This window comes from Harmonia axyridis, chromosome 1, assembly GCF_914767665.1.
Source record: "Harmonia axyridis chromosome 1, icHarAxyr1.1, whole genome shotgun sequence".
Taxonomy (NCBI): Eukaryota; Metazoa; Arthropoda; class Insecta; order Coleoptera; family Coccinellidae; genus Harmonia; species Harmonia axyridis.
Genome location: NC_059501.1, coordinates 82,976,771 through 82,993,908, shown reverse-complemented (window position 1 = coordinate 82,993,908; position 17,138 = coordinate 82,976,771). Strand labels below are relative to the sequence as shown.

General features: G+C 36.2%; 1 protein-coding gene across 4 annotated transcripts in view; it reads right to left on the bottom strand.

Moving 5' to 3' along the window:
- Nucleotides 1-5,042: 5,042 nt before the first annotated feature.
- The window catches only part of LOC123686299, a 28,136-nt gene continuing 16,040 nt past the window's right edge, over nucleotides 5,043-17,138 (bottom strand). For all 4 annotated transcript variants that reach the window (XM_045626351.1, XM_045626375.1, XM_045626359.1 and 1 more), the window contains 6 exons: nucleotides 14,855-15,358; nucleotides 13,663-13,832; nucleotides 13,213-13,531; nucleotides 11,650-11,886; nucleotides 9,439-9,832; nucleotides 5,043-6,004 (listed from right to left, as the gene is read on the bottom strand). In XM_045626351.1, the coding sequence (XP_045482307.1) occupies nucleotides 5,498-6,004; nucleotides 9,439-9,832; nucleotides 11,650-11,886; nucleotides 13,213-13,531; nucleotides 13,663-13,832; nucleotides 14,855-15,358 (2,131 nt within the window). In that variant the 3' untranslated portion in view covers nucleotides 5,043-5,497. The remainder of the gene's footprint in view (nucleotides 6,005-9,438; nucleotides 9,833-11,649; nucleotides 11,887-13,212; nucleotides 13,532-13,662; nucleotides 13,833-14,854; nucleotides 15,359-17,138) is intronic.

Genomic DNA, 17,138 nt, shown 5'->3' with positions numbered 1-17,138 from the left:
TTAAACCTAAATAGCGTTATATTGTAATCAATTGTAACAGTAATATGATAAAGTGAGGTATGATAACAACAAACCTGCAAAATTGACAAATTGAGGTGCAGTAAACATTCCAGTGGCGTGGTTAATTGTTTCTTAATAAGGATTAATATTATGACCACTGAAGCAATGGTGAGATAGTTGGAAATCCAGGTCACAGGAGACGTAGACCAGAGAAAGCAGGCCAACCAAAGTTTTTTAGGAAGGAGTCATACAATTATGATATTGAGAACATGTGTTACTACAATAATAATGAATACTATATAGCAAATTCCCACCCTTTATAGATACGGAGTTATAAATTTTTGACCATGTTATTCGAATTTTGAAGCCCTGATTCGAATCCCTCCTTCAGATATTAATCATATTTTTTTCATGTTGATATTCATTTATTTTTTTTTCATATGTGCTTGCATATTTGATGATAAAAGGAAATATAATAAACCGTTGTATAAAATTTGCAGTATTTTTCTTGAAACCGTTAGAGTAAAGGTAGATGTATAGTTTTGGAACGTAAGGCTGAATTGTCCTTTGATAGAAAAATTTAGCACTTTCATCCCCAATAACATTCACTATATACCCAGTCTATTTCTCAAAAATATAAGGGTATTTTTTTCTGAAGACAACAGTTACAAAATTTTAAAAATTTCATAAATTTTCTTGTGTGTTTTTATTTATCACAAATTTTGAATTCCCTAAAGTTCAGTTACACTTTTAGCTACATTATATCGAATATAAATTTATTTATCTATAATATTCATATACTGGACTATCTAAAAACTCTGGAATAGAAATTACAAAATATTTTTCCGGCAACCGACCGGGAAGTGCTCACTTCCGGGAAGCTTTTTCTCTGAGAAAGTATCATTTACCGGACTAGGCCGGAAAAGAATCACTTCGTTTGTGTCATTGTGAATATTAAAATCTTGGTAGGTATATTTTTAATAAATGCAGTTGATCATTACCATAGCAAACGAGAAAACGAAATGAATCCCTTCAATATTAGTAATTGCTCGAATTTTGATATAAATATTAACATAAATAAGAATTAGAATGTTTCTGCTAATATGTGGTATTTTCTGTTCTGTTTGATTCAAATAGGGATTAAAATGTATATAAAAGAAATGTGGCGTCTCATTGATTTATAATTCTACACGGTTGCCGAAAAAAATATTGTACGCAACACGCCCGAAAATGTTTTCTTTTGGATTCACAGACTTTCAGGGCTCGCTTATGCTCGTCCTGGAATTTTGTCTATTCGTCCAAAAAAATCCTATTTTCCGGACTTTTTACGTAAATTACTATTCTTTCAGAAAGCACTCAATGAATTTCACTTTTTTCTGAAAGAAATTTGAGATATCATGAAAATCTGAACCATACAGTTCTTGAATTTCGTTGAAGTTCGTCTAAAAAAACCCTATTTTCCGGACTTTTTACGTAAATTACTATTCTTTCAGAAAGCACTCAATGAAATTCACCTTTTTCTGAAAGAAATTTGAGATATCATGAAAATCTGTACCATACAGTTCTTGAATTTGATTCATTTAACTATTTCAATACTATTCTCATCCGAATATCTCAATATTTTTCTCAAAAAAAATTGAGATCGCGTTATTCCCATAGCCATATTAGGCTATTTCAATACTATTCTCATCCGAATAACTTAATATTTTTTATTGAAAAAATTAAAGAAGCTTTATTCCCGTAGCCCTTTAGCTATTTCAATAATCAACTAATGCGAAAAACTCAATATTTCTCCAAAAAAAAATTTAAAAAGCGTTATTCCCATCCTTCACAACTCATCTATCTCTTTGATAGTATACTAATAATATTAATTCTATGATTATATTATATTTCTATGGTAGAAGCCGCGTGAGGGTCAGCCTCTTCCCAATGGATATGCTCTCTCGCAAAATCCAAACGCGCCCTTCGATAGGCTGGGGTAAGAGCTGGGCCTCTTGCCGCGACACGAGGCCTTAAATCATATTCTCTGAGGCGATTTCTTATTGTCTGAGTGCTAATTTGCACCCCATGAGTTTGCTCAAGTTGAATTTGAAGGAGGCGAGCGGTTGCAAACCGTTGTCTCAATGAAGAAACTCTCAAGTAACGTTCTTCAATGGCAGTTGTTACCCGTGGTCTACCCTGTCCTGGTCTTCGGACATTCATACCTGTCTCCCTGAATCGCTGCAACATTCTGGACACACTTGTATGGGAAACTCCAAACCTTTCTGCAATTCTTGTGTATGTCCACCCTTCTTCTCGCGGAACTACCGCTTGGGCACATTCCTCTTGGGTCAAATTGCGTGTTTCGCGTTGCATAGCGATCGAGTGTAGAAAATCAAACGAAAGAAAAACTATTGATCACTAGAATTGATCGAGAACAACTGATTTCAGAATGGAGCCAATACATTCAAAATCTGATAATCTCATCTTTTTTATTCCTGCTGGAAAAAACATCTGTATTGAAGAAAAACGTTGAAAGTGGATAACATATGCATGCATAATTCTGATAAAAATAATTATCATCGAGAACACCTTCAGTTGTAGAATAAATTTGAGATTTCCATGATGTGCGTTAATTTTTTTGCGCAGTGTATATTCGGCATATTATACGACTTCTAAAATAATTAAAATGTGATAGAGAAGTATCATCAGTGTGCCCTGAAAAAAAATATATAGAATTTCAGAGTACATGTCCAAATATTTCTAAGGAATTTTTCTAATATTGTGTAAAGGTACCTTAGATTTGAAGACAATGTATCTTTGGCACATTTCTTGTGGAATGCCAAATAAAACAGATAATGTTACATATGAATGATCACATTTAAATTTTGTTAAAACTAAAACAATACGCTGCTTGATTGTTAAACGATGTGATCTTTGATCACTGGTAAATAGATTGTACTACTTCTACTATTGTATCTAATAGTTTCATACTATTGAGACCAGTAAAATTGTTTAGAACACTATCTTTTGTTATCAGGTCACACAATACTTTAGGAGTATTCACTTGCACTTCGAAATCCTTGGAAGTTTTAGGCCCATAATAATCAGGCTGACCCTGAAGAAGCTGTATAGACCTTGTGCAGCTTCGATTTCATCTTGGGAAGTAGATTGTAGAGCAGGTTTGATTTCTTCACAAGAGCATTCTTCAGCAACAAGTTTTTCTTTGTTGATATTTCTTTGTTTCAATCTTTCAGATCTACTACTAGGGCATTCAGGTTCTTCCTTTGTGGTAGTAGATCCAACAGGAAGATTTCTGGAAGTCACAGCAGTCTTTTTCAAACATTTTTTCTGTGTAGAACTGGAATCTATAAACGTTTATTATTCTTATTATTATCCCCATAAATAAAATCTAAAATTTCATGTGCTATCACTTATCAGTGCTTACCTCGATAAAAATAATCATCATCGATAAAATGCAGGGAACATACTTTCATATTTCTTGTCACTGGTTTATCGGTTTTGAGTTTCAGTTGCCAAGCTTTTTGTCGATCCATCAGCACTTTACTCCCCAATTTCCCTTCCCCCCAAACACGATATTCATAACCAGTTTGAGGGAAAGCATGGAACTTGATATTTGAACTTTTTTTTCCCAAGAGGAACACTGAGGAACTGAACAACATCGATTCGAACGACTCATGACTATTAAAATGATTTAAAAAAAATATAAATATTTGTAGAATATCACACAAAAACAGAGCAGAATGCAAGAACCTCAGAGGAATGAAAAGGACCGACTGTTGATTCGCCTATAGTGACTTAATATTAAGTCACTATATAGGATTCTATAGTGACTTATTTAACATAGTGGCGACAATTCGTTCAAATTGAGCCTAAAAATAGCGAATGGGGACATATAACTTAAGAATACAAGCGACTGAACTGAACTGACATACGTCAAAATCAAAATTATTGGGTCTGATAGTAAGCGCGTTCGGATATTACCTCGGACCGCTATCATTTCTCAAATATTCTTATCAAACTCTTCTCACACTAATAATCCATATCACCATATCTTTCCTTCTTTCTCGAGCTACTTTTTCTTATTGTAATATGAATTGTGGCAACCAACTACATAGCACATGAATTTGTGAAATTCTTGCAGTAAATAATTGATAATATTAAAGTCCATACCTTCAGAATTTTTCCGTATTTTTCAATATTGAAAACAAAATCAACTCAAAACTTCTTAGTATAGTTAAAAAAAGCATAAATTTCTAACGCCTCTTCAGCAGGCAAGACAGTAAAAGTGTATATTATGAATATTGATTATGTTTTACTAATTATTTCATTTCATTTAGGCACGAAGGGCGCCACATGCGTATATCAAAAAACTGACATAACAGCTGAAGCTCAGGATGCTCTGTACCGTTCGTTTATTACAGATAAATCTGTAATATCCGACATATCTGTGCTCCCAAGAAAGGTTTTCTTTGTTCTAATCCCACGGGAGGTTTCTTCGTTCTAATCCCACGGGAGGTGCGAGAATCCCGACACAATTCTCGCCGATAAATAAGATTCCGAGTCTCAAATTAAATTATTAATGACTGAAATCTAAATCTTAGGTACGTATTCTTGCTGAAGTCTCAATAATCATTGAAAATCTTTCAGAAGATTCTCTCCAGAAACGCGCATCTGCGTTCCGACCGATAGTACACGATATGATACGATTAATTGACAAATTACCGCGTCTTCAAAAATTCCAGTAGCGTAACATGGAATGAAGCGTGCAAAATCGTTGCAATTGTCATTGAAACCCGGAAAATTGTTGAGAATCCATTACTTTTCTTTTTTTCATGCCCTTTGGATTGAGAAAGTAATATTAAGGGTGTTGTGTGAATGGAGTAGAGACCGTAATACTCTTAGATTGTCCTATCAAATAATCCTAAATTCCATGAATGTTCAGTTTTTGATTTGTTTCCATCGAAATTTGTATTTTAAATAATTGATAAATAATAATAAAGGTATTGATCTGAGAAATAATCTCTGTCCCAAAAAAGCAATCAATTCTCAAATATTTATTGCAGATAAAGTAAGTATATACACAATATAAAATTAAATATATAAAAAGAGGTATGGCCTAATGAAAAGTAACAATTTCATGAGAATAAGTTCAACAAAAGCAGTGCTGTGTTCTCTTAAATAAATAAAATTGAATCTTAACTTTAATAAGATTATTAACAGATCATTAGGAATTTATCGACTAGAAGTGCAAGTTTTTAGAACTAGAGAGAAATAAAACATATTTTTCGAATACATGAAAAATCAAATAAATATCAAAGGTTTTCGAACAAATCTAAAATAAAATGTCTTTTCTCTTGAAGGACCTGATCTGGCAGTGAAAATTTCTAGTTGTCTTTACTTAAACTATGGTATATCTTAGTAACATTTTCAAAGAGGTATTCTAAATTGAGGTTGAAAAGGAAGAAAAGTCTGAACAGAGAACTAATTACTTAAATTACGAACTGATAGAAGTTCTTCTTTTCGGAGTGACAGCTATACTCCGTAAACTCCTTGATCTCTCAAAAAGCGAAGGATCGATATAGATTGGTTCGCTTGGATCTTCGAACGGACCTCCAGGAGCAGGATTCGGAGAATCAGGATCGTCTCTGGGTAAGCTTGGGAAATGCCTAGCCCTTCCAAATCCAGCAAATGACTTTCCAAATCCAGTTCCGAACATTGAAATACCCCCAGATACGTTGCTGCTCCTCGTATTAGGGTAAGACGTGGAGGAGAAGGTTGATATGTTGGAGGACGACCTATTTACTATGATGTTCTTCTGTATTACAGACCAGTAGCGGCGGTAGCCCCAACTGACAAGGACCACAACTGTTAAAAGAAGAGCCAGGAGAGAGAATAGGACTGTCACCAAGCCGTGGTACTCTCCTTTGGTTAAGCACACTGTTTCTGGGACTAACTCGGCTTTTTGGGCTTCTTGTTGGAGTTCTTCTCTTGAATCGAACACCTGTGAACGTTATAATGAATATTTTATTGGCAATTAACACATGTTATGCTTTATTCGCTGTGCAGAGCCGTATCTATGTAGGGGAAATGTGTCTGAGACGGCATAGCTGATGAGATGGCATACAACGTGTTTCTCGGTTGACATTCAGAATTAGGCGCCAGTTCAATGTGCATACTATAGAATAAGATGTAGTTAAACGTCTGCGTGAGTTCTAGTTAATTCTGCAGTAGTATTTGGTCAGCGCATGCGAGGAAAGTTTATCGAGTTGGCTGAAAATTTACAACAGCTAGAGTTTTCGGTGAATATTTGAAAGAAACAGGTATATCGGTGAGTGCAAATATTTTCTATTATTTCTGCATACACTTTAGTTTCAGAATAATATTTTTTTTTTCATCTTAGTATCCACCATTGTTATTAAGAAAGAAAAAAGTGCTGGTGTTTGCTTCTGGGTGAGTTGGCATACGTGATATGCTGATGAGATGGCGTAGGTATGCCATCTCACCCAGGCACTTTGTTTAGTTTCCTTTTCGTGTACAAAATTTAATTATGATTTTTCAAGGAATAGGGCGTTATCAACGAAAATCAACAAGACATTCCTGGAGCGAAGAGAATATGAAGGAAGCGATAAAGGCAGTTCAGGAAAAAAAATGGGCTGGTTGATAGCCTCAAAGAAGTTCAATGTGCCTAGCACATTAAGGCGACGTGCAATTAAAAGTGAAGGATAGAGGAAAAATTACATGGGGGGTCATAAAGTTACTTTCGATGAAACCTTAGAAAGGGAAATTGTTGAGCATTTAAAAAATTTAGAAATACGATTTTTTGGTTTTACATCAACCAACATCAGAAAGCTTGCTTATAAAGTGGTGGAAGCAAAAAAAATTCCCCCAGATTTTCCCATGTCAAAAAAATGGCAGGATGGGATTGGCTAAAAGGATTCCGGGATACAAATCCTAGTATAAGCCTTCGAACTCCAGAATCAACTTCATTCGCTAGAGCTAGTGCTTTCAACAAGCAGAAGATTCAAAAATATTTTGCCCTTCTTTCTGTTGTACTGGAAAAGCATCATTTGAAGGCTAACGACATATGGAATGTCGACGGATCAGGATTTTCAACAGTACCTTCGAAAAATACTAAAATTTTTGCCATACGCGGCCGAAAACAGGTGGGAGTCCTGACTAGTGCTGAAAGAGGACATCATTTCACTGTGGTCTGCGGTATGAATGCCGTTGGGACTTACATTCCACCAGCTATCATTTTCCCAAGGAAAAATATGAAAAATGAATTAATGGACAATGGACACAGAAGATCCTTTCAATGGGAATGGCGATGAAAATGACGACATTGCATGTATATACTGCAATGACATGTTTTCTCGATCTCGTTCCAAAGAAATATGGCTCAAATGCAATGGATGTGACCAGTGGTGTCATGCAGAATGTGCAGGAGTTGACAAAAAAAATAAAAAAATGTATTTGCGAAATATGTACCTAGGTCATAATTTATCATGTACCTATGCCATCTCATCCACAGTGTTGAGGGTGAGATGGCATATGAAGACCTTGTTTGATTTTTATTTTACACTTTCATATTGTTATTATATTCAATTTTGAATGAACCATTCCATAGATTATACATTGCACTATAATTTCGTCTGGTCCTAACCTTTTTAAGATATTTATATTGAAAGATATAAACCCAGTTCAAAAAGTATGCCGTCTCAGACACATCTCCCCTACTTTTGCGCCTGTGGTAAAATGTTAGACAGCGCCCCCCATTTTCGAAATTTTTTTCGCCCATTATATTTTCTGATAGTATTTTTTTATTCATAATTTAAGTCATATAATTTCGTTGGAATTTTAAAATAAACAATATTATACAGAATAGTTGAATAGTTTCAAAAAAAATCAGGCAGCAATAACTTGTCAAAAAATAGGGTTGGTCTTTCATATAAACTTTTTTTTGCCTCCCTCTCCTTAGCAACAGCCCCCTAAAGATGACTCCCGAAAAGTAGTTTTCAATTTATGAACAGTTTGTAATTGTTTTTTTTTTCATTCATTTTATATTTGTATCATTTCTCAATAATAATATCGTTTTGACATCCGCCTATTGCATAAATTTGAGGTCGAAAATAATTCCAACCTCCACAACTCAGTCGTATTATCTGTTGATGTTTTTTTTCTCAGAAACTGTGAATAATTTAAAAAAAAAATCAAGAGACCTTATTTGTTATGAATGGATAAGTCTATCCAAAATTAATTAACTTATAGTAAAATATGAATAAAGACAAAGTTATTGCGAAACAAGTTTGGAGGGAGGCTTTTTCTACCCCTTGGAATCATACTTTTCATACTTTTATTAACAATATAAATTATAGAGGAACACCACCAACAGCCTTCTCGCTCGCATGAAATGTCAGCTCAACTTCATTTTTGTGAATTTTTTGGTTTTCAAGAGAAAAATGATGTCAAAACGATATTTTTAATGAGAACTGGTACAAATACCTATAAAATGAATGTAAGTAAAACAAATAATTATTAACTTTCCACAAATTAAAAACGACTTTTCGGGCGACATCTTTAAGGGCCGTAACTCAGCGGGAGGGAGCTCAAAAAAAATTTATTTGAAAGACCCACCCTCTTATTAGGGAAGGAATCTCCCCTTATTTTTTCACAACTAATCATGAATACCCTGTATATGTACTTATTTTTATTGAAACCATTGAAATTCATATAGGTACATATAAAAAGATAACTTCTGAAGATCTAAAAAACCGATCCTTATAAAATTGTATCAAAGAAAAAGGAGCCGCATTTCATTCAAAAATAGATGGTACCGTTTGATATTATTTTAGGCTTAGTAGGCAAATTCTATGGAAGACTAGCAATATTATAATAAATAAAATGTTTTCAAATTCCACGGCATCGCTCGTTGCTAGGCGTATATATACATGAAAACCGAGTTATTTTTATTTCGCCTGGAGCTCCAATATTTTTTTCTTTTGATATTTTTGGGCACTTCTATGGGCCTTGCGCCCGTGGCAAGTGCCACCTTTGCCACGCCCTAGATACGGCACTGTCGTTGTGTGGTATAAATGAGTAAAACTTCTGATGCACTCTTGAAACGTATTTTGCTTTGATTGAAACCATTTTTTTTAAATAATCTTTCACAGACTTTCATGTAGCTAGGAAGTAGGTAATAAATGGATTTTTGAAATCATTTGTTATTTTTGAAATAAGAAAAAAGTAAAACGGCGTGTGTCAAGTTTGTGCAACGTCAAATACTAGTATGCACCTACTGAAGCGCTTCCTGAAAATACGATAGAAACCGATCACCATTTCTGATAAAAACTTGTATTCAGAAGAAAAATTGAAAACAAAATCCATTTTTGTTAACATAAAAGAAAATGTTTAACATCCCAAGGAACTTACTCTTACCTCGATCATCTCCCTGACGAATTCCGGCGATTCTGGCGCCCCCTTATCACTCTCAATCTCCTCACTCTTCTCAGTCTGTGGAAAACTGACCACGCTAGTTTCTTCTGTTTTATTACCGATGTTACTTCCTGTTACTTCGATTACCGTGTTGTTGGAACCATCTATCATCATCGTGTCGTTTATAGATCTTCTGCGACGACCGAAAGATGGCTCTGATCTTCCGGAACCAGAAGGACAGTAGGCTGGTTGACAACCGTCTTTGCATGTTTTTACTGTAGCTTCAAAAACTAGGAAGTTTGATTCAGGGATTTTGAAAGCGTTGAATCTTGCTTCCAGACTGTCGCCACTTCGTCCTCTGTCTAGTTCTGGGAAGACAAAGGTGTCCACTGGGCATCTGAAAGAAGAGGATATATATTTTCAGTATTCTGAATAATTCGATTAAAGTACACTGCTTAAGTAAACTGAATGAATTTTTTCAGTATATTAGATCACATTGAAAGTAGCTATCGATTGGTTAAAAAGCAACCTGTTACAACCGTTACTAGTTTGATCTTCACTTGGATACCCTGTTAACATTCTCCAAGGTGACCGTTCACCATATTGGAAAACTTGATGAAGTTCATGGAAGCCTTAGCTGACACTTCTTTAGAATTGAGAACTAGTTGGCCAAGAAGTCTACTTCTTAGGTTGACCAGTGCTGGATATTGAACAATAGGATTTCAATAACTTATATATTATATGAATCTTTCTGCTAACACAAATTTGATTTTATTCTTCAATAAAGATTTCTTCTTTCCATGCTCGCATTACATTACAACTGCTGCCTTGTAATACTTTTTTCCTACAACTGCTATGAAAAGTAGCGTATTCTTCATAGCTTATTCAATTTCAAAACTATGTATTGCTCATACTGTGGGAAATATTATTTCTCACGGCACTTTGCCCACACCTCGATTGGTAGACCAATGAAATTGGGCTTTTGAGTCGTTTCTATGGAAACGCAATAAATTAGTACATACTGTCAACGAAGGCCATTTTGATTTGAATCAAGTCCATTACTTGAATTATTGAAATTTGTGCAGTTGTAGGAAAAGTATAGTGTGACATGTGGAGAAAGTCCTTTTCTCGCTCGTGTGTTAGCGGCACTCGCCTTTCAGGCTCGTGCCACAAACTTCCACACTCACGAGAAAAGGACTTTCTCCACATGTCACACTATACTTTTCCTACAACTGCACAAATTTCAATAATTCAAGTAATGGACTTGATTCAAATCAAAATGAACTCCATTGACAGTATATGTGCTAATTTATTGCGTTTCCATAGAAACGACTCAAAAGCCCAATTTCATTGGTCTACCAAGCGAGGTGTGGGCAAAGTGCCGTGAGAAATAATTTTTCCCACAGTATGAGCAATACATAGTTTTGAAATTGAGTAAGCTGTGAAGAATACGCTACTTTCATAGCAGTTGTAGGAAAAGTGTTCTTTTCTCGCTCGTGTGTTTCTGGCACACGCCTTTCCCCACTTGTTGCACAATATACTATTTCCAGGCATATAATAAGGGTTCAGATTCAGCCCTTGATGCCTTTTTGACAAGTTCACCGGCTTGGTCCATGCCTTCAATACCACTATGCCCTGGTACTCACATTACAATTGCTTTGTTGCCTCTAGACAGATATGGTATGACATTTTGGCACTCCAAGAGCATCAGCTATTTGAATCCGAGTTCCTCAGCTTAACATTTGTTCATTTATTGCAGAACTAGAAGTTGTCATTTTCAAACCGCAAAATTTTGTTTATTAAAAGTTAATTATATTGAATTGCCATTTTTCGAATCCATTTTTTCCATATAACATACATAGTACTTTCCGCTACGGCTTTATCTTTCAATTCATCAAATTGCCTTAAAGAAATTAGTTCTGCCAACCAACATTTTTCAATGCAAAAATCACTAAATTATATTTATGGAAATATTTCATTAATTTCAATGAAAATGCAATGAATTAGAGAAAATAATGTATAATACTCGTACAGAAGGCTCATTCTACCACTCGTTCATTCCAAAACTCGCCACTTCGTGGCTCGTTTTAGAATTTTGAACTCGTGGAAGAATATCAATGCCTTCTGCACTTGTATTATAAATAACTATTTCGTTTGAAAGAACATGACAACCTTTATTAGAAGAATTGAAATTATATTAATGAAAAATCATACCCAAATCTGTCAATAAGCTGAACCGATCTTCCTGTGTATGGATCTCTGGCAACTACGTTGGTGGCGAAAATATCTGTAACATAGTTATATCCGTCTTGTGCTTCAAGCCTGAAAGTAAGAGGATCTCCAACAGCTATGGTAGTCGTAGGCCTGCCCTGATACAAAATCATCAGTCGAACCTTAGAGCTTAGAGTGTTTTCGGCCGGTAAATATTCAATTGGTACTGGACTGCCAGATCTGAAACAATCAGGAATAATTTACGAACTATATTTACTAGAGAACTATGTGGTGTCACTCTTTCTAATAGAACTAAAGCATTCCCAAAAATAATTAGATACTTCTTCTGTAGCTTCAACGATTAAAAGTTGAATGATTCCCTGAAATTTTGCTTGAACTAATGATACTCAGATCAGAGGTACCTACTTAGTCTTCTCCACCTCTTATACCTATACCAGTAATCTGAAAGTTATAGGATGGTGAAGCAACTCAAAAGTCGTTTAATACGTTTGGTACATTAAACTTTATAATGCAGTAATCATACTGCTTTGCGTCTGCCAGCGTTCAATAAGGTGCCTGCTATTTCGTTTGTTCGTCATCTTGGGTTGAGTAATGCGGTACTGATGATCCCTAATAAGGGTGAAACCGGTATATCGCTACTCTCCCTCGATGACATGCAGTCTCCTAGGGTTACTTTCGATTATGATTCCTAGTGCAGGTGTTAGCCAATTTTATATTATTTATCTACTCCTATTGAAATATATATTCATTACTCAATTGCTTTTGAGCAATTGATAGTATCTATTCTACATATAGATCTACAAACATCGTGAGTTATAATAACTCACTACTATAACTCACTATAATAAATCGGAAAATATGGATCTGTGCTTCTATACTCCACTGCTTCTATTCGATTGGCCGAAAGGGAACATTCCATTATTGTTATTGAGGGGAGGAATGTCCGAGGGAATGTCACTTTAATAATTTTGACGTTTTCAAATTAAGTTGATATCTAATTATTGTGAATGTTTTGCTGAAAACGATTAATTCAGATAGTGAAGATGCAATATTATATAGGTATATATTTCCAGAAGACGAACAGCTAATGTCACCATACAGAATTACTTGCCCGGAAAAAATATAAAGGAGTTAGTAGCAGTAAGGTCATTAAGTCGTCGTTTACAGGGAATGTTTTTTGGTATATTTTAATGCATTTTTATAGGCAACTATTAAGGGTTTTCAATATAGTTCTATGTCTGTACTCTGTACTGGATTCGAGCTAGCCGAAGCTAGTTCGATTGTGATTGCTGACACTAAGTTTCCATCTCTCTTGTAGTCGGGATCGAGCACATATGTTTATTTCCCGTTCCTTCTGTCTATATTCTAAGTCTGTATTTTTTTCTTAGTATTTATTGATATAGTCGTAGATAAAGTATAGTATTCAACTTGCGGTAATGGTCATAACTCACTTGATGAATTACAGCAAACTTCATCTGCGTGAGTTATGACCTACATTACCGCTCGTTGAATAATATACTATTATTGAACTTTGTTAGAACTCACCCAGCTCCTATAAAACCTGAGGACACAACTGCTTCTCCTGGTCCTCTAAATAAGCAAGTAAGGTTGAATCTCTTATCCTTTCCAGTTTGGACGTAATCGCTGAATTGTACCACCACGATATTGGTCATGGTGTCACCATATCTTTGGGTCCCACACTCTGGATACCCTTGAGCACCGCTGATGCGAAGAACATTGATAGTTCCACCATTTCCTCTGAAGAAGCACCTGTCGTAGAAGCCATACGTGTAGATCCTTCCATAGAAACCTTCTGGAGTTCTCAGGGTGAATTCCATTCCATCTTCGTTGCAGACTTGGCTCACTATGGAAGCAGAATTCATATATCAAAATATCATTTTTTCTTTTATCAACTTTCCAAACACAAATTCTGTTACCTAACACTCTTCAAGATTTGTATAATAACAGATTCAATAAGTATGAGGGTGTATTTACCATCCAAACAGTCTCCATCAACACCATTTCTACTCAAAGACCTCTCGTAGTAGTCATAAGTTCCTCCAGTCTCGAAGTATTGAGGATTATTGATTTCCATATCCCTAGAATCTCTATCGCTCAGTTCACAGTTATCCCGATTAGTTTCATAACCACCAGAAGGTATATCCCTGAAATCAATTTCCAAAGTCAGTAAAGTTATCCTCTCGATTTGACTCTTACTCGATGGAAGAAACTAATGAAGTGAATACAGAAGTTTTTTGAGATTGCTAATTTATATCAATACTCAAGAGGTGTCTATAGCGTTTCAGGGATTAGTTCAAAAATTAAAAACTTTATTTTACGCGAAAGACCATGGATTTATATGAGGTTTCCACTATTATTCATTTTAAGCTCCTCATTGCAGAAAGTCCTTTTTTGTTGTAATGGAAAAAAAAAATTAGATGATTTTTTTCAATAAATATATGCATGACATAACTTTCCCAACACATATTTTTTTTTTATGAATTATCACATAACAATATTACACAAAAAGTCCTGACGAAGGCCGAAAATGCGTTTTTTCCAAAAGATGAAAATAAAGACGTAAAAACATATTTGCATGTGGTAGAAAATACGGTAAATCAGAGGAACGTTTGAGATTGAATTTCTCAACCTGAAAAGTGGTGAGATCCCAAAAAGGCTGAGGAGACAGGAGTAGTTGAACTTTGGCAGATCACGAGAAAGTCAAGTGGTATAAAACCCTCTTAAAAAACAATATGCCTTTTTCCCTTTTATACAGGGTGTTTCATTGGTAAACGGAAATACTTCACAGGTGCATAGGTGGCACCAAGGCGGTTCTGGAGATACGCCATTTATTGGGTCTTACCGTCTTCGTAGCCGAGATACAGGGTGTTTTATGAATTTTGTCCGTTTCTTTCAGAGGCCATATCAAATGAACCACCCGGTTTATTTTATTCATATTTGGCAAATATGTTCCTAATTGAGAGCCCAAACGTATCATGCAATAACCGCTTTGAAAATCCAGGTCCAGGGTTAACACAAAATTATGACTCGTTTGAATCCTCGAATTCCTCCCAAAATGGAGGAAGTGCCTGGGTTCCACATTTTCAGTATTTTGCTAATCTAAAAGTTCCCCCTCAAAATTGGGGCCTGGATCCGCGCCTGAACAACACAAATTCACGATACCTACCTGTAATTGAAGGATCTACAGATGAAATCTCTCATATCATTACATTCCCTCTCGCAACCGACAAGAGATGGCGCGTTGATGAACTTCCTGATAAACTCCTTCCTCGCTCTTTGCCTTGTTCCAATCTGTTTAAAACTGCCTCCTTCATCACATCTCGAACTATACGGCCTGTTAGGTCCAATACCCCCAAAAGTGTCGTAAATTGGCCCGTCTGGCCCTGGTGATATCGGTCTTCCACCGTATGGTGGTCTGCCACCTCCTACTGGTCTTAATGGGTCGTATGGAGGTCTTCCACCTCCTCCAACACCTCCACCACCACTTGGCCTTATGGGATCGTAGGGAAGAGGTATGGGATCTACAGGTCTACCAATTGGTCTTCTATCTGGTCTATCTGGTCTGTCTGGTCGGAAGAACCATCTGCTACCACCATTCTTTTCATCTCCGTAGTAGTCGTAGCGGTTGCCCCCTCCAAAGCGGTCACCGTAGCGGTCGCCGCCATGGTCCCTGGAAGAAGTGTTGTCTTAGAAGGTGTTAATGGTTTGAGATCTTATTATGGAGCAATGCAATATACACTGCGCAAAAGAATTAACGCACATTATGGAAATCTAAAATTTATTCTACAACTGAAGGTGTTCTCAATGATAATTATTTTTATCAGAATTATGCATGCATATGTTATCCACTTTCAACGTTTTTCTTCAATACAGATGTTTTTTCCAGCAGGAATAAAAAAAAATATTATCAGATTTTGAATGTATTGGCTCCATTCTGAAATCAGTTGTTCTCGATCAATTCTAGTGATCAATAGTTTTTCTTTCGTTTGATTTTCTACACTTGATCGCTATGCAACGCGAAACACGCAATTTGACCCAAGAGGAATGTGCCCAAGCGGTAGTTTTGCGAGAAGAAGGGTGGACATACACAAGAATTGCAGAAAGGTTTGGAGTTTCCCATACAAGTGTGTCCAGAATGTTGCAGCGATTCAGGGAGACAGGTATGAATGTCCGAAGACCAGGACAGGGTAGACCACGGGTAACAACTGCCATTCAAGAACGTTACTTGAGAGTTTCTTCGTTGAGACAACTGTTTGCAACCGCTTGCCTCCTTCAAAATCAGCTTGAGCCAACTCATGGGGTGCAAATTAGGTTGCAAGATTATTAGACAATAAGAAATCGCCTCAGAGAATATGATTTAAGGCCTCGTGTCGCGGCAAGAGGCCCAGCTCTTACCCCAGCCCATCGAAGGGTGCGTTTGGATTTTGCAAGAGATCATATCCATTGGGAAGATGCTGATTGGGAAAGAGTTCTCTTCACAGATGAGTCTAGATTCTGCCTCTACCATTGTGATCGACGTTCCCTTGTATACAAACATCCACATGAAAAATATGCTCAGTGCACTCTTTCCCAATCAGCCTCTTCCCAATGGATATGCTCTCTCGCAAAATCTAAACGCGCCCTTTGATGGGCTGGTATCTTTAGAGATTTCAAGGTGCCAAAATTTTTTCGTCTCTAAAATCACTTCAGAGTATTTTAAACTCGAATTGAAAAATGCACTCTAGAATCCTCTGAAGTTGCCTAACGCAGTAGAAGCTGACCACTGCTAAAAAGTCCGAATTATTATGACGGGGATCTTCAAATGATGATGACGAAGTCGATAGTACTCTTCCAGAATGGGAAGACATTGAAGAAGATTCAGTCTTTAGGAGTAATGAAAACTTAATGAAGAGCATATAGGCAAAATTTTGACTACGTGTTGGTCTGAATAATTCTATCTTCAGGGAGGAAAGATTGAAATTTGAAATGAATAATATATGAATATATGGGGTCTACAGGATGAACCAGACTAGCTCCTACATTCTATTTTCCAGAAAATTCATATAATGTTTTTTGAAGCTTTTCACAAGAGTTGTGCAATAATTTTTTGAGAGTAGAGGAAGTCACTTGGCTGATTTCTACCTTAATTGTGATCTTCAGGACATGGTGAGTCCTTGGACTATGGATGACACCAAAGGCTTTAGGGACCATATTAAAAATAATACAGACTCAAATCTGAAGTCGCGGGACGGAAACCACTAAAGCTCCTTATGGAAGGACACTACTTTACCGGGAGCATCTCTTGGACAATAGAGCTTAGGCGACGCATCCAGCATATCACAGTACCCCCCCTCTTTAAAATAGTAACCCCGCACATCTCTGGGGACCGTCCCCAGAATCTACCATGATTCCTGGAAATGAGGAAGCTAGTTGTGACCCACCCAGTAGTTTTTATTTTTACTTCATTGAAA